We start from the raw sequence: 27925 nt of genomic DNA on the forward strand, positions 1-27925 counted from the left end.
TCAAATGCCCATATCTAGTCGAGAAAGTTACTTCTCAAAAAATAAATAAAATGTCTTTGTCCTTGTTGTCTACTTCAATGTTTTTTCAATCTAGTATGTTAGTTACCTGTATCTCACAAAGAAAACAGCAGAATTGTTCTATGGATTGGTTGATTTTAACTTCTGTATATCGGAAGTAGTATCTAAACATAGCAAATTAATTGATTTACACAGGTGCAAGGGCTATGTTTGGAATGTCTACAGCTTCACTTGCTGCCAGTGCATGTTTTTAACAATAAGTATAAATACACTTGATAGCTGTTTTGCCTACATTCCGTTGGTTTCAGTACATTCACAAGCTTTGAGGTAATAGTCATGTTGTCTTTGGTCGCACAATGACCACAGCATGTTTTTTCCTCACTGTTCACATTGTGTGTCACCTGCATTAGGACTGAGTATTTTTGTTGAAGGTAACTCTAAGCAGTAAATAAGAAGTCACTTTCTACTAAGTGGATTTGATTAGTTGCATAAGGAAATTGAGTATTTTCGATGCGGTAGGTTGCTGTGTTTTGTACTTTCTGTATTACGTTTTCTCTGACTCTTGCACATTTTTCCACTTGATTCCTTCATCTAAGCGTCTCTTGCTAAAAGCAGAGCACTGCTGAGGCAGCTTCTTGTGCTGTGACATGATGCTAGATGATGTTGGTGGCAACCGTGGCTCCATTTGAAAGGAACAAACAGCTGGAGAGAATTTGGCAAATGTTCCGCTTTTGTAGAAGGGTGTTGCTCTTAATCCATCTGCTTTAATCTGCCCCATTTATTGAATCACTCTCTCTTTTTATGTCATTGAGAGGACTGTTGCTGACCTCATGCATTTCTTATACTGTACCTTCAGTAGTACAAACAATTTATATTAACCTGATCTAAAGACACAATGATAGAAAAGTAAACAACAAAAACAATAAAACTAGTGGTGTAGTTTCTTTCATAATTTTGACTATTTTTTTTTTTAACATTTCTATTAAGCATCGGTGTATCACAGATGACCAGTAAGTTAACAGAATTAAGCCAAGATAACATTTCTTTTCAAATGTTGTAATTTTCCTCTGCAGAGCTACCATAGAGGAAGTGGAGGGGGACGTATGTGAACTGGAATCCAAGCTTGACAAAGTGAGTACCACCCAAGAAAAACATTGCTCAATTGTGCATTTGTTCTGTTGTGTTAAATTGCATCTTCAGAGGCTATCATGTAAATGTGATATTGGAAGTTGATTCCATTTCTTGTCACAGCAGCTCAGTGAAACACTAATGTATCAACCCTAAAATGACACACGCTTGCGTTTCAAGAAAACCACTTTTCCACTAAACATTGCAATTTCCCAACATCAGATGAATAACAGATGAAGCAGTTGTTTTGCAACTGACCAAACCCTTCAAATTTTGTCTTACCAGTGTGAATTTATAGTTAATTTTATCTGATTATCTGTATGCAGTAATTCCCCCTCCATCACAGGGGTTACAAATCCAGTTCACCCCCGCAATAAGTGAAATCCAAGATATCGAAATCTTCTTCTTTTCCTTTCGGCTTATCCCTCTAGGGGTCGCCACAGCGCGTCATCCTTTTCCATGTAAGCCTATCTCCTGCATCCTCCTGGAAGACCAACTGCGCTCATGTGTTCCCTCACGACATCCATCAACCTTTTCTTTGGTCTTCCTCTAGCTCTCTTGCCTGGCATGCCCATTACAATCTGCACCAATCACGACTCTCTCTGTCTGGGATGCTCAGAACTACTTCGTCTAGCTCCTTCCAGAATTTCTCTTTCACCTCTAGGTCACACCTACCTGTGGGGCATAGCCACTAATCACATTATACATAACACCCTCATTTTCAAGTTTCAGCCTCATCCCTCGATCTGATACTCGTTTCACCTCCAAGACATTCTTAGCCAACTCTTCTTTTATAATAACCCCGACTCCATTTCTCTTCCCATCTACACCATGGTAAAATAATTTAAATCCTGCCCCTAAACTTCTAGCTTCACTGCCTTTCCACCTAGTATCGAAATATCCTATTTAAATACACCCTTGCCATGTTTTTATAGCATTTACAGCACTAACATTTTAAAAAAATTATTTAAACACACTTTTAAAACAATACAAACACATTAAAACATATATTGAGAGAGAGCAAGAGCAATGGATAACAAAAATGTTGTACCAACAGTTTACAAAAAAATAGAGTAACAACTGCAGTAATACTTATAACCAGGGTTCCAATGCAAGTGTGGAAAAGTATTGAATTTAATTACATAAATTTCCAGGTCTGGAAAAATATGAAAAATGTAAACTATTGTATGGAAAAATATTAATGGTTCCAAAGACTGTTACAACAGCTCTGTTTCCCAGAACACAAAATTATGAATGTCTAAAAAAGTATATAGATCGATCTTTTTATTTTTTTTTATTTTTTTAATTTTTTTTTTTAAGGCACTTGGAAGCGCAGCTACAGTGTTTGTGTGAGAGCACACAATAGCATGGTCTTGTTGACTACTTGAGTCTGATTGGCTCAAATTCCATCGTTGTACATTACAAGCAAACATGCCAACCGGACAGTCAGATTTTCAGATTAGTAAACGTGTAGTAGTACTCTGAGGACAGAAATTAGTGCATTTAAAACAATAATGAGTGATTTAACCATTTACTTTATTTAGTGATACTTTTGATGACTGGGATGCTGCTGAGGAATTGAAGGAAAGATAAAGAGTTAACTGTGTAAGATTTATATTAACTCGCAGACGAGAGAGATTAAATCATTGCGGAGAAAACAACAAAAGAGGCGGGTAAAATGCCAATACACTTCCTGGCATAAAAACTGACAAATACAAACTGAACACTTCACCATTGATGTTTTGAGTTATGCCGCCGTCCAGTCAACGAAGACCGATAGAGAGTACAGCGTTGCCAACCTGAGCTTGCATCAACTGTCACATAAAAATATACCAAATATACAGTGCCCTTGAAAAGGATTGGAACGTCAAGGTCAATTCCTTTGTTTTTGTTGTATACCAAAGACATTTGGATTCCGAACAAAAGATGAACATGAGACGAAAGTTCAGAATTCAAGCTTTCATTTCATGGTATTTACATATAGATGTGTTAAACAACTCAGGACAGAACACCTTTTGTTTGAAGCCACCCACTTTTCAAGTGAGCAAACGTATTGGAACAGACATGATTAAATTAACTCAAAGTGAATAACATTTAATATTTGGTGGCACTTTTCAAGTGAGCAAACGTATTGGAACAGACATGATTAAATTAACTCGAAGTGAATAACATTTAATATTTGGTGGCATAATCCTTAATTGCAATAACAGCATCAAGCCTGCGACCCCGTGACTTGACTAGATTGTTGCGTTCTTCATTTGAAATGCTTTTCCGGGCCTTTACTGCAGCCTCTTTCAGTTCTTGTTTGTTTATGGGGGTTTCTCCTTTCAGTCTCCTCTTCAGGAGGTAAAATGCATGCTATGTTGAGTTAAGGTCCGGTGATTGACTTGGCCAGTCTAAGACCTTTCACTTTTCCCCCCTGATGAACTCCTTTGTTGTGTTGGCAGTGTGTTTTGAGTTATTGTCTTGTTGCATGATGAAGCTACTCCGGATTAGTTTGGATGCATTTTTCTTTAAATTGCCAGACAAAATGGTTTGCCAAACTCCACAGGGCAGGGGTGAAGGTATCACAATCCACTGTTCGAAGAAGACTGAGAGAAGAAATATCGAGGCCATACCACAAGATGCAAACCACTCATCAGCAAAAATAATCGTAAGGCCAGATTGGATTTTGCAAAGTACAGAGATGAGTCACTGGTCTTTAATGATGATGTAACTCATGATGGTAGCAGCGGAATGAATTCCGAAGTCTACAAAACCATTTTTTTCTGGCAATTTACAGAAAAATGCATCCAAACTAATAAGGAGAAGCTTCTTCGTGGAAAATGGATGGATGTGTAACAATCAAAACTGATTTTATCGCCATACCTGTAGTTGTTATTTAACATTGTCAAACTAGAAAATCTCTGCTGGATTACTGAATAGCATTTAGATTCCCTTAGAAAGTTATGGAATTGGAATGGCTCTTCATAGTCAGGCAGTCAGGTTGTTGTAAGGCAATTGTTTTTATTTTTTTAGTAAAACATTGTATTTTGACTGCAAAACATGAAATTGTGATTTGGTAATTTCATTAGTTATTTTTGTTTGCGAGTGACCATGGTATAAGCGGGTTAATGCTCTTCGAGGTGTACAATTATCACGGATTAATGGACTTCATGGAGGCAACCGTCCTCCGCTGCTTGTCAGTTCACACCTCCGTCTCGTCCAATAATCCCTGATTAATGTAAACTTCATTGGGCATTAACCCTGACGTATACTCGTCCAATCTTATATCATCGTTGACATAACTCATAGGTGTAAATTCTCTGACAACTTGCTCATAAATTCCAAATATAAAGACTGGTTGGCAAAGTATCCCCCCTTTAATCTTCTGGAAATAATTAATTTTAATTTAATATAATAATCGTATATAAAGAATCTTTCTCCATGGCCTCACCGAACTCCTCCCATGCCCGAGTTTTTGCTTCAGCGACCACCAAAGCTGCATTCCGCTTGGCCAGCCGGTACCCATCAGCTGCCTCAGGAGTCCCACAGGCCAAAAAGGCCCGATAGGACTCCTTCTTCAGCTTGACGGCATCCCTCACTGTTAGTGTCCACCAACGGGTTCGTGGATTGCCGCCACGACAGGCACCAACCACCTTACGGCCACAGCTCCAGTCTGCCGCCTCAGCCATGGAGGCGCGGAACATGGTCCACTCGGACTCTATGTCCCCGCCTCCCCCGGAACATGAGCAAAGTTCTGTCGGAGGTGGGAGTTGAAACTCCTTCTGACAGGGGATTCCGCCAGAGGTTCCCAGCAGACCATCACAATACGTTTGGGCCTGCCACGTCGGACCGGCATCTTCCCCCACCATCGGAGCCAACTCACCACCAGGTGGTGATCAGTTGACAGCTCCGCCCCTCTCTTCATCCGAGTGTCCAAGACATGCGGCCACAAGTCCGATGACACGACCACAAAGTCGATCATCGAACTGCGACCTAGGGTGTCCAGGTGCCAAGTGCACATGTGGACACCCTTATGCTTGAACATGGTGTTCGTTATGGACAAGCCGTGATGAGCACAGAAGTCCAATAACAGAACACCGCTCGGGTTCTGATCAGGGGGGCCGTTCCTCCCAATCACGCCCTTCCAGGTCTCACTGTCATTGCCCATTTGAGCATTGAAGTCCCCCAGCAGAATGATGGAGTCCCCAGTGGGAGCGCTCTCCAGCACCCCCTCCAAAGACTCCAAAAAGGGTGGGTACTCTGAACTGCTGCTTCAGTCAGGACCCGTCCCCCCACCCGAAGGCGGAGGGAGGCTACCCTCTCGTCCACAGGGGTGAACCCCAACGTACAGGCGCAGAGCCGGGGAGCAATAAGTATACCCACACCTGCTCAGTGCCTCTCACCGTGGGCAACTCCAGAGTAGAAGAGAGTCCAACCCCTCTTGAGAGGACTGGTACCAGAGCCCAAGCTGTGCGTGGAGGCCAGTCCGACTATATCTAGTCAGAACTTCTCGACCTCACACACCAGCTTGGGCTCCTTCCCTGCCAGAGAGGTGGCATTCCACGTCCCTAGAGCCATCTTCTGTACCCGGGGATTGGATCGCCAAGGTCCAACTGGCACTGCACCAGACCCCTACGGCCCCTCCCACATGTGGTGAGCCCATGGGAAGGGGGACCCATGTTACCCTTTCGGGCTGTGCCCGGCCGGGCCCCATGGGTGCAGGCCCGGCCACCAGGCGCTCTCCTTCGAGCCCCACCTCCTGGCTCCAGAGGGGGGCCCCGGTGACCCGCGTCCGTGCAAGGGAAACCTGAGTCCATTTTTTGTCTTCGTCATAAGAGGTCTTTGAGCCGTTGTTTGTCTGGTCCCTCACCTAGGACCTGTTTGCCATGGGTGACCCTACCAGGGGCATGAAGCCCCAGACAACTTAGCTCCTAGGATCATTGGGACACACAAACCCCTCCACCACGATAAGGTGACTGCTCAAGGAGGGGTCACACTCCTCAACCTCCCTGGTAAGGTCTATTCAGGGGTGCTGGAGAGGAGGGTCCGTCGGGAAGTTGAATCTCAGATTCAGGAAGAGCAGTGTGGTTTTCGTCCTGGCCGTGGAACAGTGGACCAGCTCTACACTCTTGGCAGGGTCCTCGAGGGTGCATGGGAGTTCGCCCAACCAGTCTACATGTGTTTTCGTGGACTTGGAGAAGTCGTTCGACCGTCTCCCTCGGGGTGACCTGTGGGGGTGCTTCGGGAGTATGGGATACCGAACCCCCTGATACGGGCTGTACGACCGGAGTCAGAGTTTGGTCCGCATATCCGGCAGTAAGTCTGACTCGTTTCCGGTGAGGGTTGGACTCCGCCAAGGCTGCCCTTTGTCACCGATTCTGTTCATAACTTTTATGGACAGAATTTCTAGGCGTAGAGGGGGTCCGGTTTGGTGGCCTCAGTATTGCATCTCTGCTTTTTGCAGATGATGTGGTTCTGTTGGCTTCATCAAGCCGTGACCTCCAACTCTCACTGGAGCAGTTCGCAGCTGAGTGTGAAGCGGCTGGGATGAGAATCAGCACCTCCAAATCTGACACCATGGTCCTCAGTAGGAAAAGGGTGGCGTGTCCTCTCCGGGTCGCGGATGAGATCCTGCCCCAAGTGGAGGAGTTCAAGTATCTTGGGGTCTTGTTCACGAGTGAGGGAAGAATTGAACGGGAGATCGACAGGCGGATCGGTGCAGCGTCTGCAGTGATGCGGACTTTGTATCGATCCGTTGTGGTAAAGAAGGAGCTAAGCCGGAAGGCGAAGCTCTCGAGTTACCGGTCGATTTACGTTCCTACCCTCACCTATGGTCACGAGCTGTAGGTCGTGACCAAAAGAACAAGATCCCGGCCGAAATGAGTTTCCTCCGCAGGGTGTCCGGGCTCTCCCTTAGAGATAGGGTGAGAAGCTCGGTCATCCGGGAGGATCTCAGAGTCGAGCCGCTGTTCCTCCACATCGAAAGGAGCCAGATGAGGTGGCTGGGGCATCTGATTCGGATGCCTCCTGGACGCCTCCCTAAGATTCGTTCCGATTTGAGTCCGAAAAGTCGGATTCGCTGATGGCTTTCCATGTCCACTCAAATCACTATTAGAGTCAGCACCGATTTGTGTATATCCCTAATAAAATGATATTATCCGATTAGTAAATGTCAGATCTCTCGAGAAATTCTGCAGCTTTTCTTCTTAAACTGTTGCATTTAGATTTTTGTAATAACGCCTTTTCCCCCTTGTAATTGTACTTTTTTTTTTTTCTTTTCAGTGTCGCTCTAATACTCTATAAATTAGTTCTGCATCATCACCGCATCTGTATAGCAAACCAATTTGAAATATGTTGTCCAAGCAGCAGAGCCTATGTTTACTTACTGAGGGAAAGACCTTGGGCACAAACTATGTTCATTGTTCCTGGACCTCAAAACCCCACCTCTGTGACTCAGTCCAGCCTTCACTTCCTTTCTTGCTATAAAGAGGAAGGATCTACTTGCGAGTGGGAGAGTCTGTTAGCAGTTGTGTGTGTGTGTGTTGATGGGTGGAGACTTTAAACAACTACACATACACGTAACGTACTTAACGAGACAATATGAACGGACTACATTCCTGTGATTGTTAGTGAACTCTCCTCAGACTTAAATTTTCATCCTGGTGACTACTATTCTGTGTATTCTTAACCCCTTTTCCATATTGATGCAACTCATCAGTCAGTCCAGCTGTGAATGTGTTGATGCAGTTGCATTCATTATGTCTGCCTTTGTGTGTCCCCAACTATTGTAAATACACTAGCTATATTGCCAAAAGTATTCGCTCACCTGCCTTGATTCACATGATTGAAGTGATATCCCATTTTAAATACATATGGCTTAATATGATGTTGGTCTACCCTTTGCAGCTATAACAGCTTCAGCTCTTGTGGGAAGACTTTCAACAAGGTTTCGGAGTGAGTTTATGGGAATTTTTGCCCATTTTTCAACAAGCATATTTGTGAGGTCACACACTGATGTTAGTCGAAAAGGCCTCGCTCACTGTCCACTTGAAATCAACCCAAAGGTGTTTTATTGGGTTGTGGGCAGGACTCTGTGCAGGCCAGTCAAGTTCATCCATAAATTCTCATCTGTTTCTTGCACAATCCTGACCTCAACCCTATAGAACTTTCAGATTAATTAGAGTGGAGACTTGGAGCCAGGCCTTCTCGTCCAACGTGTAACCTCACAAATGCGCTTCTGGAAAAATGGTCATAAATTCCAATAAACAGTCCTAAACCTTGTAGAAAGCCTTTTCATAAGAGTTTAAGATGTTATAATTGCAGAGGGTGGATCGATGTCATATTAAACCCTATGGATTAAGAATGCGATGTCACTTAAATTAATATCTGAGTCAAGGCAGGTGAGCGAATACTTTTGGCAATATCGTGTGTATATACTTGCCAATGTATTCAAACCTCGCAGAGTTCTTCATAATTTGAACAGTTCTCATCAACGGCTTTAACCAGGCCAGAACCACATGTTCCAGTGACTAGTAAATGAGCAGCTGGGGATGTGGAGTTTGCATGTGCTTCCCGTGCTTGTGTGATTGTCAGGCTCTCTGATTGACTAGCGATGAGTCCAGTGTGTACCCCACCTCTCACCCGAAGTTAGCTTGGACAGGCTCCAGCTTCCCCTTGACCCTGCACAGGATAAGCAGTAAAAAATTGATGGGAGGACCCAACAAAGGGGAAGAAAATGGCATGAATTTATTTAACAAGAATTTGATCCATCCATTTTCTGAACCGCTTAGGAATCCAGAAGAAGACTTTTTTTTTTTTTGTTAATTGGTACAGAAAATGGATGAATTGATGTTTCTTTCAGACCTTGACAGTTGGTTTCTTTTTTTTTTTTTCTGTTGGCTGGCTGCATTTTGGCACATGCAGTAGACCTCTGTGGGAGAGGATGGATTATCCCCAAAGTCTGTTTATGTTTACGTAACCTGAATTTTTCTTTGTCCCCCCCCAGTGACTCATAAGTGGAATAAGTGCCTTTTTTATACCAAGAAACTAACAATGTTTTAGACTCATACTTGACACCTCCTAATGAAATTCCTAAATTATACCTCTTTTTCTTGACATTCTTTCTTGTTATCTTTCTTTAGCTGGTGAAGTTGTGCATCGGGATGATAGATGCTGGGAAAGCTTACAATGCTGCCAACAAACAGTTTGTCAACGGGATCCGGGAGCTTGCCCTGCAGTCTACCAAAGATGAGGTCATTGAGGTAAATACAAATCTGACTCATACCTCTTTTGTGTTTTTAAAATGAAGCTGTATTTGAAAGGATTTCATCTAACACATTTTAGTATGTTTTCTTTAAGCTTGCTTGAGCCAAAAACATGACATAACCTTGTTGTATTTCCCTGAGTGAGCATTTGTTGTCTCTTTTTAACACACAGTGTTAATTATGTCACATTATGATCGTGTAGTTTGCATTTGATTGAGCATATCATTGTCTTATGATTGTCGATGTAATTTTGCTTTCTACTTACTCTTGCATTGTTTTTTTAAAACTGATATTTGTCCTTTTATCTCCACAGTCTAGTCTCTCAAAGTTTGCAGAAAGCCTTCAGGAGATGATCAACTATCACACGGTACGCTCATCCATGTGAAACAGGATGTGTTTTCAGTATTTGAATTACCTGTTGACAGCTGGCTGATGACAAAACCCATCTGGTATGACAGTCTGAAGCGGCATCTGAACATCAACAATTGTTCTGCTGCCCAAGTAGCTATGGGCATTTTAGAGTTAAGTACATTTTAGAAATGGGTAATTTCCAATTATTCAACACTACAGTATATTTTCACAAAGGTATCCTAATTCTTTAAGATTCTTTTAAATTCATCAACTATCTATATTTGAGCATGAAAATGAGTGCTGGTCACGTCAGCTGATTCTCAAGAGTGGTTGTTGCCACTCAGCGATCTTTAAGCACATGATCTCAAACAGTGCTCTGTTTGACAGTGGTAGCTTCTCCTAGCCACACTGCTCATATTGTCTGCTCTGCTTACCAAATTGCATAGAATCAATGATCAGAGTGAAATGCTCACATGAGAAATCTTTGCATAGTAGTGGTTAAGCTATAACTGAATGACAAAAATATACATGCTCTGTCACAATGAACAAAAATCCAATCAAACATACAGTAAGTGCAATTGACTTGCCAAACATCTTGTTACCTTGCAAATAAATGTAGTTATAATACTTGCTATTTTTTTAAATCTCTTGGAGAACTGTTTCTCTTGTTTCATACAACAGTTGTTCATCTAAATGAAATAATCTTTTACTGTACAGATATTATTTGATCAGGCCCAGAGATCAATCAAGACCCAGCTTCAAACATTTGTTAAAGAGTGAGTATGAAAAGAATGATGATGGATATTAGGGCTGCATGATATTGGAAAAAAAATACATTGCGATTTTCCCTTAAACCTGCGATATATATTGCACTTTTACAGGATAACTTACACGTAACGTGAAATCGAGCACACATTTCTTTTTCCCTCTCTAGAAAAACTATGCTCAGTAGAGCACTAAAGCATTGAGCAATAGTACAGCCAGAAATGTTAAAATAATTTATTTTCATGCCCAGTTACAGTATACTGTAGAGTCATTTGCACATTCCTAACACTATTTGTTTTTAATCACTTTTATTTCACACCTATGTTTTCACATATGCATTACTACCGTATTTTCACAACCATAAGGCATAAAGTATTAAAAGCCGCAGTCTCAGTTACGGGGTCTATTTCTGTATTTAACACATACATGTTCCTCCGCGTAACTAATAGCTGGCAGTTTAAACTGTGCTTCGTAAGCGTGTCTCTTTGTAGGTGCCATTTTCGGGGGTCCTTAGCAAAACCGATGCACATACCGGAACTATATACCTACTAGGGGCGTGTCTTTAGCCTCCTCTGTCACACGCACCCTTCCCCCTTTACGTCCGCCTGCTGTCCTCAGTCACGTCCGCCTGCTGTCCTCAGTCACGTCCGCCTTCCTCTATATAAGCAGCGTGTCGGCAGGAAATGCTCCCAGTAAGTCAAGCGTAGCGCTCATTAAAGTCACACAACAACATTTACAGATTTTGGAACTCGGTGCACACAAAAGGTGCGGCGCACTATAAGGCGCCCCCCGTCCATTTTGGAGAAAATTTAAGACTTTTAAGTGCGCCTTATGGTCGTGAAAATACGGTATATATGTATTTGAATTCATTAGTTTAAGCAGAGGACTTTGTTGTGTACACCTGAAGTTTGTCCCTTCAATAATGCCATGGCTGTCCCCCCTGCCCCCAAGTGTAATCTGTTGCAACATGCATTTGTCCGTCACATTCTAAAGAGAGTTACAGTAAATTTTGTCTAATTGTTTCTCGTGTCCTCATTAATAGTTAATATTAAGAAAAAAATAAGTATATTAACACTCTGCTCTGTGGGTGTTGTTTGATGGGTTATAATTTACCGTAACATCGGTGCTAGTCTTATTAGCAAGTCTAACCAGGTCCCTCTGCTGGTTGCTTATTAATATTACAGTTGATTGACTTCATATCAATACACCCAACATTGCACAGGACCATTACGTGACTATTGCACACACATACATTGCGATGAGGATACTCAAACGATATATTGTGCAGCCCTAATGGATATAAGAAATGACTATAATTTGCCTTCCATTCTGAAGCCAAGTCAGATAAATTATATAAGGAGGAAGAGAGCAGGTATACTTTAAGAATGGTTTGAGGATGAAAAATTATTTGTTTTTTATGGCGACTTATTTCCAAATATAGCACTCCAGGTGGGCTGTTCTTTGAAGAAGCAGTGGAACCTTAACCCTAGTTAATTAGATTTTTAGGAATGAGTCTTTTTTTGCCCCTGACTCACTCAGGCTTAACACCCACATCGGTAGTCACAATGCTTGTCAGATAAAGCAGGGAAGTGTGTTCCTTTATAATCACCCACTGCATTACAGCATTCAAATATGACTTCATCTCTCTAAGCCCAAAGACACGAGAGAAGAAATGTGACACACAGGAATATTTAATGTGTGTACACTGCAGACGCTTGCAGAAACACAGCTTCGTTATCATAATGAAAGACTTGGGGTCTGTGTGGACTTATTTATTTAAATATATTTATCATTCACCCTGCTGTGTAACTGTTGGATCTAAATCAATGATAACTTGGCTTCTTTTCAAGTTTCACTTTCACCGACCACAGTCTTTACAGACACCGTAAAAAAACATCTAAAACGCTACCTGTCTGTTCACTCTATCCAATTGCCAGTGACCTACGTAAGTTTAAAGAAGCCAAGAAGCAATTTGACAAGGTGAGTGAAGAAAAGGATGCAGCACTGATCAAGAATGCCCAGGCTCCCCGCAACAAGCAGCATGAAGTGGAAGAGGCTACCAACATCCTTACTGCCACACGCAAGTGCTTCCGACACATCGTCCTCGACTACGTTTTGCAGGTAGGACGGCATATCAATGCACATTGTAATATTCAGTGACAGGAAATCAATGATATGTTAGGAGATGGCCAGGTTTTCTTCTGTCTTTTATTATAATTTCGCCAGTCGTTATTTTCTGTTGAAAGCAATATGTCAGCATATTGTCGAACATCATTAAAATGTACTTGTTACTTAAATTGGCCGGTGTTGTTCTTTCAGTTAATTGAATAATCATGTTATTACACATTTTAGTTAATTGAATAATCAAGTTATTACACCATTTTGGTTAATGGAATATTTTTTTTTTTTCTGAAGCTCAATAATGCAAGTTTCTTAACTGAGGAGGTTAGTTTTTAAATAGGAAAAAAAATAGGAGTAGCATGCATCTTTCATCAACCAGGCGTTCTAAAATGCTGCACTAGCAGTCACAGATTTGAACTGAAAGCCTAATTTGCTGTGTCAGGGTTAAACATGCTGATGTGGTACAAGGAAGAATCAGACTCAGACATGTTTGATCCGAATAAATACAAAGTAACGCACTACCAGATGGAAGAGGACAAAGCTGAACTGGAGGAATCCTATTTCAGATATACTTGTATAGTGGAGATGGATATATAGTGCAAAACAAATTATTTAAATAAGAGTATGTAAAAGAGGAAGAACAAAGACGAGGAAATGAGCAATAGAACAAGTAGAAATCCAAAAAGCCTCACAGCCACATTTGGATTAAAACTATTGTGTGTGTATGGCCAACCTAAAAAGCCTCAGAAGCAAGAATCAGAAGCAAAAAATGCAGATGTGGAAAATAGGTTTGGTAGTGTGTTCCTGTGGTTCATTGGACAAGTTTAGTTCTCTCAGAAAACAAAGCTTAGCCCTAGTTTTTCCTGCCTTTTGGTCTGCATATTGGAAATCTTTGTGGCAAGCTGCTGGCACAGCAGGAAAAAAAACCTCCCACTTATGGGTCTTGTAGGAAACAGTTAAGACTTGGAATTTAGCTTTCCTGCGACAATGTAAAGTGACATACAAGATGAAAGAGGCAGAGGAACTTAGTTGAGAGAACGTGTAAGCCTGGTGCATTTATGATACTACTGTGTTGTGCGATATAATTCTGCATCATGATATCCCTTCATGAAGTGAACAGCTTTAATCATTTACTACTGTTACATTAACTATGGTAGTGTTGGGCTCAAATACATCATCATATGTGTTTACTGGATTCATATACAAATCTCCACTAACATGAAGGTAAATTTTATAAACCTGAAATATAGCATTCTACATGGGGGGGGGGGAAGAAAAAAAACAGTTTGTCATCCGAACGAGAAACTTTCTCATTGTACTGAGAAACGTTCTCATTACAATGAGAGAGTTTCTCTTTACAATGAGAAACGTCTACCTTTCTGTCTATCTGTGAGTGGTATCTTATTTACACACACACACTCGCAAATATGGCTCAGATATTCCATACCCTATACTGGTATATTCGTGTGATGAAAGTTTACATTTATACTCACCTTATGATCTTTTAGTTGGTCGGTGACACTATCAGGTATATTCCTTGTTTTGAGGAAAGAGCAAGTTCTCTTCTGTTGCCAGTCTCTCAACTTACATGCGCTGGAAGCAAGTTGTAAAAATGCTACTGTACGGCTACCCTAACGCAGGAAGGTAAATAAGCTAGCACTCACAGGTAGACGTTTCTCATTGTAACGAGAAGGTTTCTCATTCTAATGAGAAAGTTTCTCGTTCGAATGAAAAACAAGTTTCTTTTTTTTTCTTTTCCCCCATGTACCTTTAGGGGCTCCGTAGCATTAAATTAAATGATTACCGATAATTAAAAACTTACAAACACATGAATTTAATCCTTAAATTGCTCACTGAGCTGAGGACTCAGAAGAGTTTCAGATGTCACCCATGCTGATGGTTTGAACTCCATGTTTTGTTTGACTTCTGAGGTGTATTATTTACAAAAAATAGGATTCTTTTGAATGTGAGTGCGAATCGTTGTTTGTTTATATGTGCACTGCGATTGGCTGGCTACCAGTTCAGGATGTACCCCGCTTCTTGCCCGAAGATAGCTGGGATAGGCTCCAGCACGCCCGCGACCCTAGTGAGGATAGGCGGTCCAGAAAATGGATGGATGGATGTAGGTTTCTTTTGGAGATGCCACTCAAGCAAAAATGAGTGAAATACTAGAAGAATAAATAATTTCATTTCTTTGATCTTTTAGACATGTACCAGAGAGTGCCCAGGGCAGTTGGAAGTTTGGTGCAATAATGAATTAATCAAAGATGTTCAAATCTTAAATTGCCATCCACTTACAACTGTTATATTGGGCTCAAGAGGAATTTGCAAAAGACTTGCAAGATTAAGCCATGAAACTATAATTGCACATCTCTTTTCTTGACTCTGCAGCATTTATGCTGAAGTGACTTTACATGCCCAATTAACAAGAAATTAATAATTAGATCTTGAGGGAAGAATAAGTCGGGCTGGTGCACATAGAGGAAAGCAGATATACCGAGAACGCGAGACAAGGCTAGAGGCAAGAATTTAGAAGCTACTTGTGACACTATTATCATCTGCAGTCATACAGAGCTCCCCCTGGTGTCTGTGAATTGGAACTTTATGTCGTGTTAATATTTTCCTTGTGGCCTACATACATCACATTCGCAGTCACCCAAATGGCTCAATGTATTTATTTATTTTTACAGATTAATGTGCTACAGTCCAAGAGAAGATCGGAAATCCTAAAATCTGTAAGTACAGTATCCTTCACTGTTTCACAATGTAGAGATATTTTTGATCTGGATATTAATGACTGTCCTCACCACAGATGCTGTCCTTTATGTATGCCCACCTGACCTTTTTCCACCAAGGCTATGACCTCTTCAGTGAATTACAGCCGCTAATGAAACAGCTCGGAGGACAGGTAAAGCATACAGGATAGCTCAACAAAATACACCCACACAGATATGTACATGCGTACAATACAGTATCCAATTAGTGTGCCTTGATTTACTAACGTAAACCTTACTGTACTCACAATGCTCTCGTTACAAAATCACATACATGTATACTTTTATGTATATTAAACTGGGGACCATGGATGAAAACTGCAACATGACTCATAACCAGGGACTATTCAGGGATTCATTTTAGGGGGGCTTCAGCACCGCCACAAATGAAACCCCTTTGCCAGTCAATAAGCTATACAGTAGAACCTTGACTTTAATATTATCAGACGTACATGGCACAACAACTAACTTCTCTTAATCCAATTCAAACAGAGGGCAGTGGAACTGTCTGACCACCTGAGTGGTTTCCTATAGCTAGAAAAAAAAAACATCAGCTAACTCCTACCTAACAACATAAATTGTGACCTATGATTAAATACAGAAAAAAATGAGGACATGTAATGATAACAGTGTGTTGGTACTTAGTGGCTGAAGTTAAAAGATGTGCCACACATCCTGGTTTTTACACCATATCACCAGAAGACAGTGTATTGCTCTGCGCACTGAGAACCCAGTCAGGGAGAGGTGGTAGGGATTGGGTTGAGCAAACCATCTTTGAGACAATGGGGGCGGAGGGTTGCTGTAATTTTGTTGTTAAAATATTCGGTTACAACCAAGCGCTGTGGTTGGACAGTTTTCTAGGTTGTTTAAAAACAAAATTGTTTAAGTTTGTTTTTGATCGCTCAAATTTTAGGGGTGCAGGTATTCATTTTAGGCATGCTGGAGCACCCCCAAAAATGGCCTAGAAACACCTATGCTCAAGAAGAAGAAGAATCACCTTTATTGTCATGAACATGCATGCATGCACGGACACAAAATTTGTTCTCTGCATTTTACCCATCACAATCAAGACACACACTTGTTAGTGGAACACACTGGAGCAGGGGGCAGCTGAAGCGCCCAGGGAGCAGTTCGGGGTATCAGTGTCTTGCTCAAGGACACCACAGCCGTGAGTCCGGGGGATGTTGGCGGATGGTCCCGTCGGGGTCTTGAACCTAGTTCCCCCGGTCTCAACATATTCTTGTTTAGCAATAGTGTGCAACTATTCTTGACATTTTTTATCGAATACTTACACAGGTACCTAGACAGTGAGTACAAAAGATCACATGCAAACTTGGAGTTATTCTGAGCCAAGCAAAAGACTTACTGTAAGAAATGTTTACATACCAGTACCATGTGAGGGATAAACATTAATTGTTATGTTTGGTAGGGGAATGTATAGTTTGATTATAAGAATTGTTCTCTGTAAAGTGAATCTGTGTGCATCCCTAGAAACACCCCTCCCTCTTAGCCCATATGTGACTTTGAGATGATGATCTCAGTAGAATGAGGAAGACGGCAGCTAGAAGGCTTGTGATGTGTTTTCCCACCATCAGTCTCACTAGCGTTTCGAGTCAGCTGAGAGAATGTGGTGGAGAAACCCAAGAATCATATTGAAGTCTTGTGGATTGTTAGCAGGTAGTTCTGAGGCTAGATCAGGAAAAAAAATCTAAATGAGAAGACATTTTTCTGAAAGTAGGAGAGTGACAAGTTAGAGAAGAAGAAAGTAGTGGACTACAGTTGTAAAAAGAAGCACAGACCAAATAGGGTTTCTATGGGAACAAGAGAGGAGGCTCGTTTGTGAGTGAATTCTGAACAGTTCAAACAGCATTCCTCTAAACTGGAGTGGTGAGACAAGTGCGGTTTTTAGCTTTCGTGCTGAAATTGGAACCATCCTTCACAAGGGAGAACAGGATCAGGAAAATAGAAGCTTTTGTTGATGCATATTTGGGACAGGATGAGAGGCTGAGTGTAATCTTCCATAGTGATCGACGCAGAAGGAAGAGGCACATATGGAAACACGTGGCTTCAAAGGAGAGAAGAGGTAAATTGGGAGAGGAAAAATTCAAACATGTAACAGTGTAACCCTGGTGTGTGAATCTGGAAGACTGCATACACGCTGAGCTTGAATCTGTGCAAAAGTGACGAGGGGAGAATCAACATCCAATCGGAAGTAAGGACGAGACGATTAAGTCGCCTTCTATCATGAAGCTGAAGAAGGTGGAGCGGCTGTGTAGGGAATTGTGGAGGAGCTATCAGCAGGTCTGTTGTCTATGTATGACTAAGGGCAGGAAAATGACACTACAAACATCAAATATATATACTGCCTCTATTTGTGTTATTTTGGATGGCTGAGGAAATGAGAGAAGTAAATAAATCTGGTGTCCTACTATGAAAAAAGCAGTTCTCTGTAGCTACAGATGTCAGGATATTGGTTAAATTTGGCGTCACCATTGGTAGGATGCTTTGTGGGCATAAAACATTGAAATTAAGGTGATTCACTTAATAAAAGTATGTATGTGAGCTTCACACACATTTGAATAAAACGTATGTAGATAAACAATGTGGACTGGACTGGACTTGTTGTTATGGCTGTGACAGCGGGAAAATATTTCCCATCTGATGCTATCATACTGTCGCTCTGCCGTCCACCCATTTCCTGCCCAAACAAAACAAAAGGCAAAGCCCCCCCCCCAAAAAAAAGCATATCTTTTTTTTTTTCAAACATCACATCGCTACATGTTTTTAATATCTTACTCCTAAATAACAGGTCATATTATATCATACGTGTGTCATATTATTGTTAAAGTATATAACTTTACACCAAACTTTGCTCCTCCCGGAAATAAAATACTTCTTCCGTCCTCCTATATTTGTAAAGTGGATTCTATGCAATAATAATAATAATAGTTTTCATTGTCATATAAAACCTCAAAACAATTTACATACATTTTACTCAAAAAGAATAAATTGTATTTCTGTGTCAGTAAGATAGCAAGATATTAGTGACAGCTGTCAGAGAGTACTAAAGTGTCACATTTTGCTCACGAAAGTTTTGAGTCCTCACCATTTGTTCAGTTTACCCTCTTTACCAATTGACCTGTAATCAACATGATCCTTTTGTCTTGCCTTCTGATTTAGGTCGCAACAAATTATGAATAGACTTGAACCTCTACGCCTTGGGGCAAACTGGCACATTTGTGGCACCCCCCTATGAATGCAGGCATTTGTTGCTTTCATCTCTGATCAGAGGAACATATGTTTCTTTTATGAATACCTGTACAATGTACATTCATTTCCCACCTGATTGCACACTCTCTTGCCGACGGGTCAGTTTTGTTTGTAGGAGAGGGATTTACTATCTAATTTATGTTCTAATCCAAAGAATGTGAAGTGCATATGAAGCGTGAACAACTTAAACACTTTTGGATTAAGCATTAGAGATTTAACTGGTAAAAATGCCTGTTATTTTTTGTAGAATCTCATCGTGGTTTTTTTAAGGTATGAGTGTGGCCAGGTGGTTTTGCATGCCTGACTAATCTGTTGTCCTTTATAGTTGGACCAGCTGGTGGTGGATGCTGCCAAAGAGAAGCGGGAAATGGAGCAAAAACACTCCACCATCCAGCAAAAGGTACACATTTGTGTAAAATATAGCCCTAATTTCATTCAATTTCTAACTCGAAAGTAACTGAAATGGTAGTCAAATAATTGTACCATCAATGAAATGTGTGCAATTAGGAATGATGCCCTACTTCTTTAACATTGCCCCTACCCACAAATGTGAAAAATACAAGACTTTTTGACATATTCTAAACCAGTCATTCGCAAAGTGTGGTACAAGGTGAATACCACTATTTGCATGTGAAAGAATCAAAGCCAAAGTACAGTTCAGTTGTATTTAAGTTGTTTAGTACATTACATTTGCATTTAATTCTTTTGTCTTGTCCTATACTTAATGTTAAAACTCTGCTTCATGTTACAGCGTCCTACAATGACATTTAATGTACTTTTTGGGAAGAAAACATTTGCCTCGTTTTTGATGAACACTTAGGCCTGGTATGCTACTCTGTGTTAATGATGGTGGTAGTTGGAAGACCAATATTTTTTTTTTGGTTGTGCTTGGGGTCAAAGGTTTATGGACCACTGTTTTAAACTATTCTGAGTCCCGGTTCTATAATAGCTTGATAGATCTAAAACCATCAGCAACGCAAAATCCTGCTGCTCTTATGTATTTTTACTTATGGGCTTATTCAAATGCAAGGAAAATGTCAGTTTTCGAAGTACTAGTACTCCATTTTCTTGTATTCACATTCTGGCGTCTTGGCTCACTAGTTGTGTTGTCTGCATACCCCACTCTTTCTTCTTGTGCTAGTTCATGTTTGGCATTTAACACCTCTCCTCCTCATCCACCTATAATGTTGTCTTGTCTGCCAACACTCTTTTTCTACCCTCCTAACCAATTGTCTGATCCTCTTTTTCCCCATTTTCTTCTACTTTCTTCAGGCTGCTTTGCAGGTAAGCAATGTTTGGTCACCTCTTTTCCCTCTTTGACTCCCTTTGCGTAGACTGTTGTGTGTGGACAGATGACAAAAATAAAAACTATAACCTCCTAAAGATGGGGGCTTTAGTAGACGACAAGATTTAACAGAATATTTCTGTCATTCACAATTTTAACACATGATCACCAAAGCTGATTTTGCGTGTAGAACAGGACATTGTTTTATTAGCCATATTACATTTTTTCATAGATTTAATGCCATTCAAAAGTCAATTAACAATGTAATTTGAGCTGACTTTATTATTGAAACGTGATGGTTATGTTGAAAAACGTTTATGATACATATACAACAGCATCATAAACAATTGAAGAATACCTGTTGCAATATGTTATAGTTCTATGGCCATGTGATTTATTTTTTATTTTTCCCAATTTCTGGACATTTCTATACTCAAAGATTGTTAGAAGGACATCCACAATTTTCTGCATGACTCACCTGTGACACTATGGCCTTAGGGGAAAGAGCATTGCTGCTTTCATGAAGGTTTTCCACAGCTTGTAGTGAGGAAAATCTGAGTGTGTCACTGCTAAGCTCAATAGCATATAAATGTTTGATGACTGAGCTGTTTTGCACCGTTCGCTTTAATATCGGATCTCCCCCCCACACACAGACACACACACAAACAGGCACACAGGTGACCTTCAGAGCATAAGGACTCGAGGAGGAGCAGCAGCAGTAGCTGTGACAGGGTTTTGACAGACACACGCACACACAGTCAAAGGACATTGTGCATTTGTTTAGGAAATGGGCATGCTGCTTAGTGTCAATGAGATGCTACACTTTGAGCTTTTGATGCAGAAGACTTATTGACCTCGCTAGGGAATCGCACAAGATTGTACGCACTTGACAGGATTGTTGAAAATGAAGATTTTCAGTCGTTTCCACTATGTTTGGTATCTGGTGAGCATTTGTGTGTATCTCTGTTCATATTCGATTGTGAGCCTATACCCATGACTGTTGATGTATTGTTGAGACATTTGTTTTCTCTTACATTCAGCTTGTTTTTTCTCTTTTATCAACAAATCTTTGAGGGCCATGAAGTACGTTTCTTTTCCTTTTGCTGTGTGTGTAACGTTTAGGAAGTGACGGAGTTCGACTCAGACCACCGAAACTTTTGTGCTTGGAGGTCATCCTCCGTACGTAGTATCACCTCATTGATTTCTGTTTGGTTTATGTTTTCTAACCCAACCTTTCACCATCTCCTCTCCTTTGCCGCACTAACCAACCAAGAGTGTATTGCAGTGTTTGTGTACGTGATTGCACTCATGACTGCCCATTCATTTAAGAGTGCCATACATGCATTCATGTTTTCTCTTTATTATGTGGTGTGTTTTGTTGTGATGCCTCATTGCTTTTGCCATTCTGTCATGAACCAATGTTGTTGGTTTGAAGTCAGCAACAGTGTTGCACTTAATACATTTATTTATTTGATCTCAATAATTAGTGGTGTATGTGTGTACATGTGCAGTGCTGTGAAAAATTATTGCCCCCCCTCCCCTTCTCAAATTCTTATATTTTCGCAAGTTTCCCCACTTTGTTTAAGATCATCAAATAAATGTAAATATCAGACAAATATAACACAAGATCATACCACAGAATTTCAATCAGATTCAAGTCTGGACTTTGTCTAAGCCTCTCCAAAACATTTTTTTGTTTTCAAGCCATTCAGAAGTTGACTTGCTAGTGTGATTTGGATCATTATCCTGAAGTGTGCTTCAGCTTGGAAGTCACGAACTGATGGCCAAACATTCTCCTTCAGGACTTTCTGGTCAAGCGCAGAATTCATGGTTCCAGCAATCACAGCAAGTCGTCCAGGACCTACAGTAGTGAAGCAGCTCCAAACCATCACACTACCACCACAATGATTGACTGTTGTTATGATGTTCTTTTTCTGAAATGCTATTTATGCCATATGTAACGAAACACACACCTTCAAAAAAAGTTCGACTTTCGTCTCGTCAGTCCATAGAATATTCTCCCAAAAGTCTTGGGAATCATTCAGATGTTTTTTTTGCATAAGCAAAGCAAATTTATTTATATAGCGCATTTCAGACACAAGGTAACTCAATGTGCTTTACACGATTTAAAAGCATTTAAAAACAGCTTATAAATAATTAAACCAGAGAAAAAAAAATAAAAGTACAATTAAAAGAGCGTACAGTGAAAGAAATATAATTTAAAAGTGGAAATGCTCTAAAAAGAAAGAAGGGGGGGGAAAGAGTTTTAAACCTGGACTTAAATACATTCACACTTGTCTCTTCTGTTAGCAACTTATTCCATTTGTGTGCATCATAATAGCTAAATGCTGCTTCACCATGTTTGCTTTGGACTCTGTGCTCCACTATTTGACCTGAGTTTGTCGATCTCAGAGCCCTACTGGGTTTATATTCCATTAGCATTTCTTTCATGTGTTCAGGACCTAAGCCATTTAGTGATTTATAGACCAGTAGCAGAACTTTAACCCAATGTAAAGACTTTAGAATTGGTGTGATATGCTTTGACCACATTGTTCTGGTCAGAACCCGAGCTGAAGCATTTTGAATGAGCTGCAGCTGTTTAATGCTCTTTTTAGGGAGTCCAGTCAGAAGACCATTAAAATAGTCAATCTACTTGAGATAAAAGCATGGATGAGCTCCTGGTCTCCTTGACAGATGCAAGCCTTCACTCTGGATATGTTCTTCAGATGGTAGAAGGCAGTTTTAGTAATTTATTTGATATGACTGTTGGAACTCAGGTCGGAATCTTATCAGAACACCAAGGTTTCGGACTAGGTCTTTGGTTTTTAAAGAGAGTGACTCCAAGTATTTACTAACAGCAATCCTCTTTTCTTTATTGCCAAAAACAATTATCTTAGTTTTGTTGTTGTTTAATGGAAGAAAACTTTGGCTCACCCAGTTATTTGTTTTAGACAGTGACACAACACCTCAATTGTACTGTAGTCATCTGTAGACATTGCAAGATATAACTGTGTGTCATCTGCATAGCTATGATAGTCAAAATTAAAGTTCTGAAGAATTTGAGTAGCATATACAGGCTGAACAGGAGGGGTCCACAAACTGACCCTTGAGGGACCCCATAGGTCATCGCCATTCGATGAGATTGAACACTTACAATGGTTGCAAAATAACTCCTTTCCTCCAGGTAGGAACCATTTAAGGACTGTTCCATTTTGTCCTACCCACATTTCCAACCTGTTCAGCAGTATATTATGATTTACCGTATCAAAAGCCGCACTGAGGTCCAACAAGACCAGAATTGACACCTTTCCCGAGTCAGTATTCAACCTTATATCATTTAGCACTTTGATAAGAGCAGATTCTGTATTGTGATGAGTTCGGAAACCTGATTGAAATTTGTCAAAAAGTCAATTTAAGTTCAAGAAATTGCTGAGTTTATTAAAAATAACTTTCTCAACAATCGTAGCTATGAAAGTAATGCATAAGTAATATAAGTATATGTTGTTTTTTGTCAATGTCTTTATGTCTCCAAAGTGTTCTGTAAATTGACTGTCTGTTGTACTAGAGCGGCTCCAACTACCGGAGACAAATTCCTTGTGTGTTTTGGACATACTTGGCAAATAAAGATGATTCTGATTCTGATAAGCCTTTGTTCTTTTTGGTCAGTAGTGGTTTTCGCCTTAGAACTCTGCCATGGATGCCATTTTTGCCCAGTCTCTTCCTTGTTGTTGAGTCATGAACACTGACCATAACTGAGGCAGGGGAGGCCTGCAGTTCTTCAGATATTGTCCTGGGTTCCTTTGTGACCTCCTGGATGAGTTGTTACTGTGCTCTTGGGTTAATTTTTGTTGGAAGGCCACTCCTGGGAAAGTTTGCCACTGTTCCATGTTTTCTCCATTTGTGGCTTTATGGCGCTCACCGTGGTTCGTTGGAGCCCTAAAGCTTTAGAACTGGCTTTGTAACCCTTTCCAGACTGAGAAATGTCAATTACTTTATTTCTCATTTGTTCTTAAATTTCTTTGGATTGTGGCGTTTTGTTGCAGCTTTTTGAGATCTATTGTCAGACTCCAGGTTCTGTTCAAGTGATTTCTTGATTGAACAGGTCTGGAGGTAATCAGGCTTGGGTTTGGTGACTGAAAATGAACTCAGCTTTCCATTAAACGTGATTAGAAATCGTTAGTTTTTACATTGTTAAATAATCAATTGTTTTTTTTTTTAAAAGAGAGAATTTGAGAAGGCCCAAATACTTTTTTCACAGGACTGTAAACTGAGAGAATCGATGATACATATTATAAATGTCAGTGTAGATCTTTTCTCTCAATGAAGTCTTGTGACAACCATTTAAATAAATTAATAAACCGTTAAATCCTTGCCTTAGCAATGAACAGAAATCTGAGCCAGGCAATTTCCAGTGATCTCTGACATCACAAATATTCCTCTTGATGAAAGGACAAAAATATCTACATATCTACTCCAACATCAGGAAGAAAATCTTCCAAGGTGCAGTGGACGCTGCAAATGGGGAACTTACTCCATGTTTTTCCCCCCCCAAGTGTCACTTCTGGTGGATGGCACGGTCAGGGTTACTTTTGTCCATGAAGTGTAGATTACCATAGCTGTAATTGGTTGACAGATCACTTAGCCTTGATGTAAACTGAGACCTCAAGGATACACATACTCACACACATGCATGCATCCCAGTGTTCAATGTCATTTGAAGCAGAGGAAGCTGCAGGGGCTTTATCACAGTGCAACAATAGCTCACTGAGGTAGTTGAACTCATATGAGCCCAGTGAAGATCCCATGACAACACATCAGATTGTTTTACATCAGAAGACAATACAATGAGCTGCTTCTATAACAACTATTAAAGTGATGGATTTTGGTTTATAATTTTTCACCAAGTATGCACGCTTCAAATGTGTAATTTGGCCCAAATTCAGGTATAAAATATGTGGATAAGGTATGGACATTTAAAAGTTCATTTGTTCAAGTTCAAGTACCCCTCCTTTTTTACTTTGGCAAAATTGCAGAATCACTCATGACCTTCGAAAGCGATTCGTTACAACAGAGAGTCTGGAAGGATTATGTGTATAATTTTTTCTTTTTTTCTTTAACATCATGCTTTTTATCTTTGCAAACCTTTCCTCCCCGTTTAGGACTTCTCAAATGACGACACCAAGTTGGAATACAACGTGGATGCAGATAATGGCATCGCCATGGAGGGTTATCTTTTTAAGAGGGCCAGCAATGCCTTCAAGACATGGAATAGGTATGACAGGCGGGACCACTTCAGATTAAATGAACATGGATACATGAACAATTTGAGAGTCGCGATGCGAGACTAGGCTTGATTTGGACCTCCCTTTTATGATTGAAGAAATATATAAAACATTGATTATTTATAATTTAGTTGATATTATATTAGGGCCTCACCATTCATTTGAGTCTCAAAGTGATGTTAACAGAACAATATTGAAATGAATTTACCACTGTCTTTAAAACACAGTAAACCTAACAGAGGTACGGATTTTTCCTCCTCTAATAATCTTGTGATCTCTTTGCAGACGGTGGTTCTCCATCCAAAATAATCAGCTCGTTTACCAGAAGAAATTAAAGGTATGTCAAGTGAAATCCAGTGCACAACCCTCAATTAGACATGCATGTCTGTTGCTTGTTTTTAGAGGATAACAGGATGTTTTAGCATTAAGATGTTATCCACAATTCCAAACTGATAATTTGTATGACCATCCAAGGGATTTGTTAGCCTTTCTTGTCGGTGCTCTGCAGGTCACATTTCTCAACTCTGTAGGTTTATTGTGAAAAGGAATAACACTGACAACTTTGAATGATACTTGGCAGCTGACACATGGTCATATCAGTATATGTCCCTTTTCCTTGTTCAACCAAACACACTGAACAAAGCCAAAGAAAAATAAATAAATTTGGCATACCCATTGCTTTTTATGTTCACCTCCAGGACAACCTGACAGTTGTTGTGGAAGACCTGAGGCAAAGAAAATTGATTTGGCATACCCACTGCTTTTTATGTTCCCCCTAGGACAACCTGACAGTTGTTGTGGAAGACCTGAGACTGTGCACTGTCAAGCACTGTGAAGATTTAGAGCGACGTTTTTGTTTTGAGGTGGTGTCACCCACCAAGTAAGTACACATACAAATGTACTGCACACAAATACATCGGTCTATAGTGCAGCCACATTAACTTTTGGGGCACTACTAGTCACTCAGTCAGTTTTAATGAGCACAGTAACATGAAAACGTAGTAGTAATGTACCAACGTCCGACCACAAGACAAGGCATGCACACACTGACACACGCTCACACTGAGCAGGCAGGAGTTGTGTGACGCTTGTTTGTCCCAACAGGAGCTGCATGATGCAAGCAGATTCTGAGAAGCTGCGACAGGCGTGGATCAAAGCAGTCCAGAACAGCATCGCCACTGCCTTCCGTGAGAAGGGAGATGACGCTGAGGTAAAATCGCGACAAGGCTAACTGGATGGAGGGAAAATTTACATTTATAAAACACATATACTATTTGTAAGACTTCAATAACATAAATCCTATGTTAAGGGACTTCCGTATCTTGTTTCGGAAATCACTGTACGCTGACTCGTAATGGCCCTAACACTGATTGTCCTGGATATGGGAGTGTTTGCCGTGTCGTTACCAAATCGTCACGTTTGTGTCTCGGTTGGCAGAAAGCCTATGGAAGTCAATAGCCGACCACGAGTTACTGGGTTATTCACACTTATTTCCGTTAATTAATAAATAATTGTGTCATTTTACGTCATAGGCTGTACATACAGATTGTCACCGAAGGATTTTTATTTTTTTTTAGGGCATCCCAAAGACACATGAAGCTCACTGAAAGCTTACGTGCACCCACATTACGTGACAAAAGAACCCATACTGACCGATCATGTTTGCTTTGGCTTTTTATATAGTAATGGTGAGACACTTAACTTTATAATAACTTGTTTTGCAATATAATATTACTATATTAGATACATTGTTCATATTTAATGCCATTTTGCACGCAAACAAAAGATTAATTTCACATTAGCTACAACCCCAATTCCAATGTAGTTGGGACGTTAAACAAATAACAGAATACAATGATTTGCAAATCATGTTCGACCTATATTTAATTGAATACACTACAAAGACAAGGTATTTAATGTTCAAACTGATAAACTTTACTGTTTTTAGCAAATAATCATTAACTTAGAATTTTATGGCTGCAACACGTTCCAAAAAAGCTGGGACAGGGTCATGTTTACCACTGTGTTACATCACCTTTTCTTTTAACAACATTCAATAAACGTTTGGGAACTGAGGACACTAATTGTTGAAGCTTTGTAGGTATAATTCTTTCCCATTCTTGCTTGATGTACAGCTTCAGCTGTTCATCAATCCTGGGTCTCCGTTGTCGTATTTTACGCTTCATAATGTGCCACACATTTTCAATGGGAGACAGGTCTGGACTACAGGCAGGCCAGTCTAGTACCCGCACTCTTTTGCTACGAAGCCACACTGTTGTAACACGTGCAGAATGTGATTTGGAATTGTCTTGCTGAGATAAGCAGGGGCGTCCATGGAAAAGACGTTGCTTGGATGGCAGCATATGTTTCTCCAAAACCTGTATGTACCTTTCAGCATTAATGGTGAACCTTTTGATGATGTTATGGACCGTAGATGATGAAATCCCTAAATTCCTTGCAATTGTACGTTGAGGAACATTGTCCTTAAACTGTTCGACTATTTTCTCACGCACTTGTTCACAAAGAGGTGAACCTCGCCCAATCTTTGCTTGTGAATGACTGAGCAATTCAGGGAAGCTCCTTTTATACCCAATCATGGCACCCACCTGTTCCCAATTAGCCTGTTCACATGTGGGATGAGCCAAACAGGTGTTTGATTAGCATTCCTCAACTTTCTCAGTC

The 27925-nt window shown here is 40.5% G+C and overlaps 1 protein-coding gene across 8 annotated transcripts in view; it reads left to right on the forward strand.

The window, feature by feature from the left end:
- LOC133480386 (arf-GAP with coiled-coil, ANK repeat and PH domain-containing protein 2-like) overlaps positions 1–27925 on the forward strand; it is a 60617-nt gene that overhangs the window by 21957 nt on the left and 10735 nt on the right. For 3 of the 8 annotated variants that reach the window (XR_009789254.1, XM_061778290.1, XM_061778294.1), the window contains exons 2-15: positions 1092–1149; positions 9273–9392; positions 9709–9762; positions 10464–10522; positions 12449–12632; positions 15323–15367; positions 15445–15540; positions 19002–19076; positions 19949–19960; positions 21084–21140; positions 25121–25233; positions 25529–25580; positions 26023–26123; positions 26348–26453. Coding sequence is in view for 6 of the 8 variants with exons in the window: in XM_061778290.1 (XP_061634274.1) it covers positions 1092–1149; positions 9273–9392; positions 9709–9762; positions 10464–10522; positions 12449–12632; positions 15323–15367; positions 15445–15540; positions 19002–19076; positions 19949–19960; positions 21084–21140; positions 25121–25233; positions 25529–25580; positions 26023–26123; positions 26348–26453 (1132 nt within the window). In the remaining 2 variants the exon portion in view is untranslated. The remainder of the gene's footprint in view (positions 1–1091; positions 1150–9272; positions 9393–9708; positions 9763–10463; positions 10523–12448; positions 12633–15322; positions 15368–15444; positions 15541–19001; positions 19077–19948; positions 19961–21083; positions 21141–25120; positions 25234–25528; positions 25581–26022; positions 26124–26347; positions 26454–27925) is intronic. The other 5 variants (XR_009789255.1, XM_061778291.1, XM_061778295.1 and 2 more) reach the window with 4 other exon arrangements.

Source organism: Phyllopteryx taeniolatus, chromosome 7, assembly GCF_024500385.1.
Source record: "Phyllopteryx taeniolatus isolate TA_2022b chromosome 7, UOR_Ptae_1.2, whole genome shotgun sequence".
In the NCBI taxonomy this organism is placed as follows: domain Eukaryota; kingdom Metazoa; phylum Chordata; class Actinopteri; order Syngnathiformes; family Syngnathidae; genus Phyllopteryx; species Phyllopteryx taeniolatus.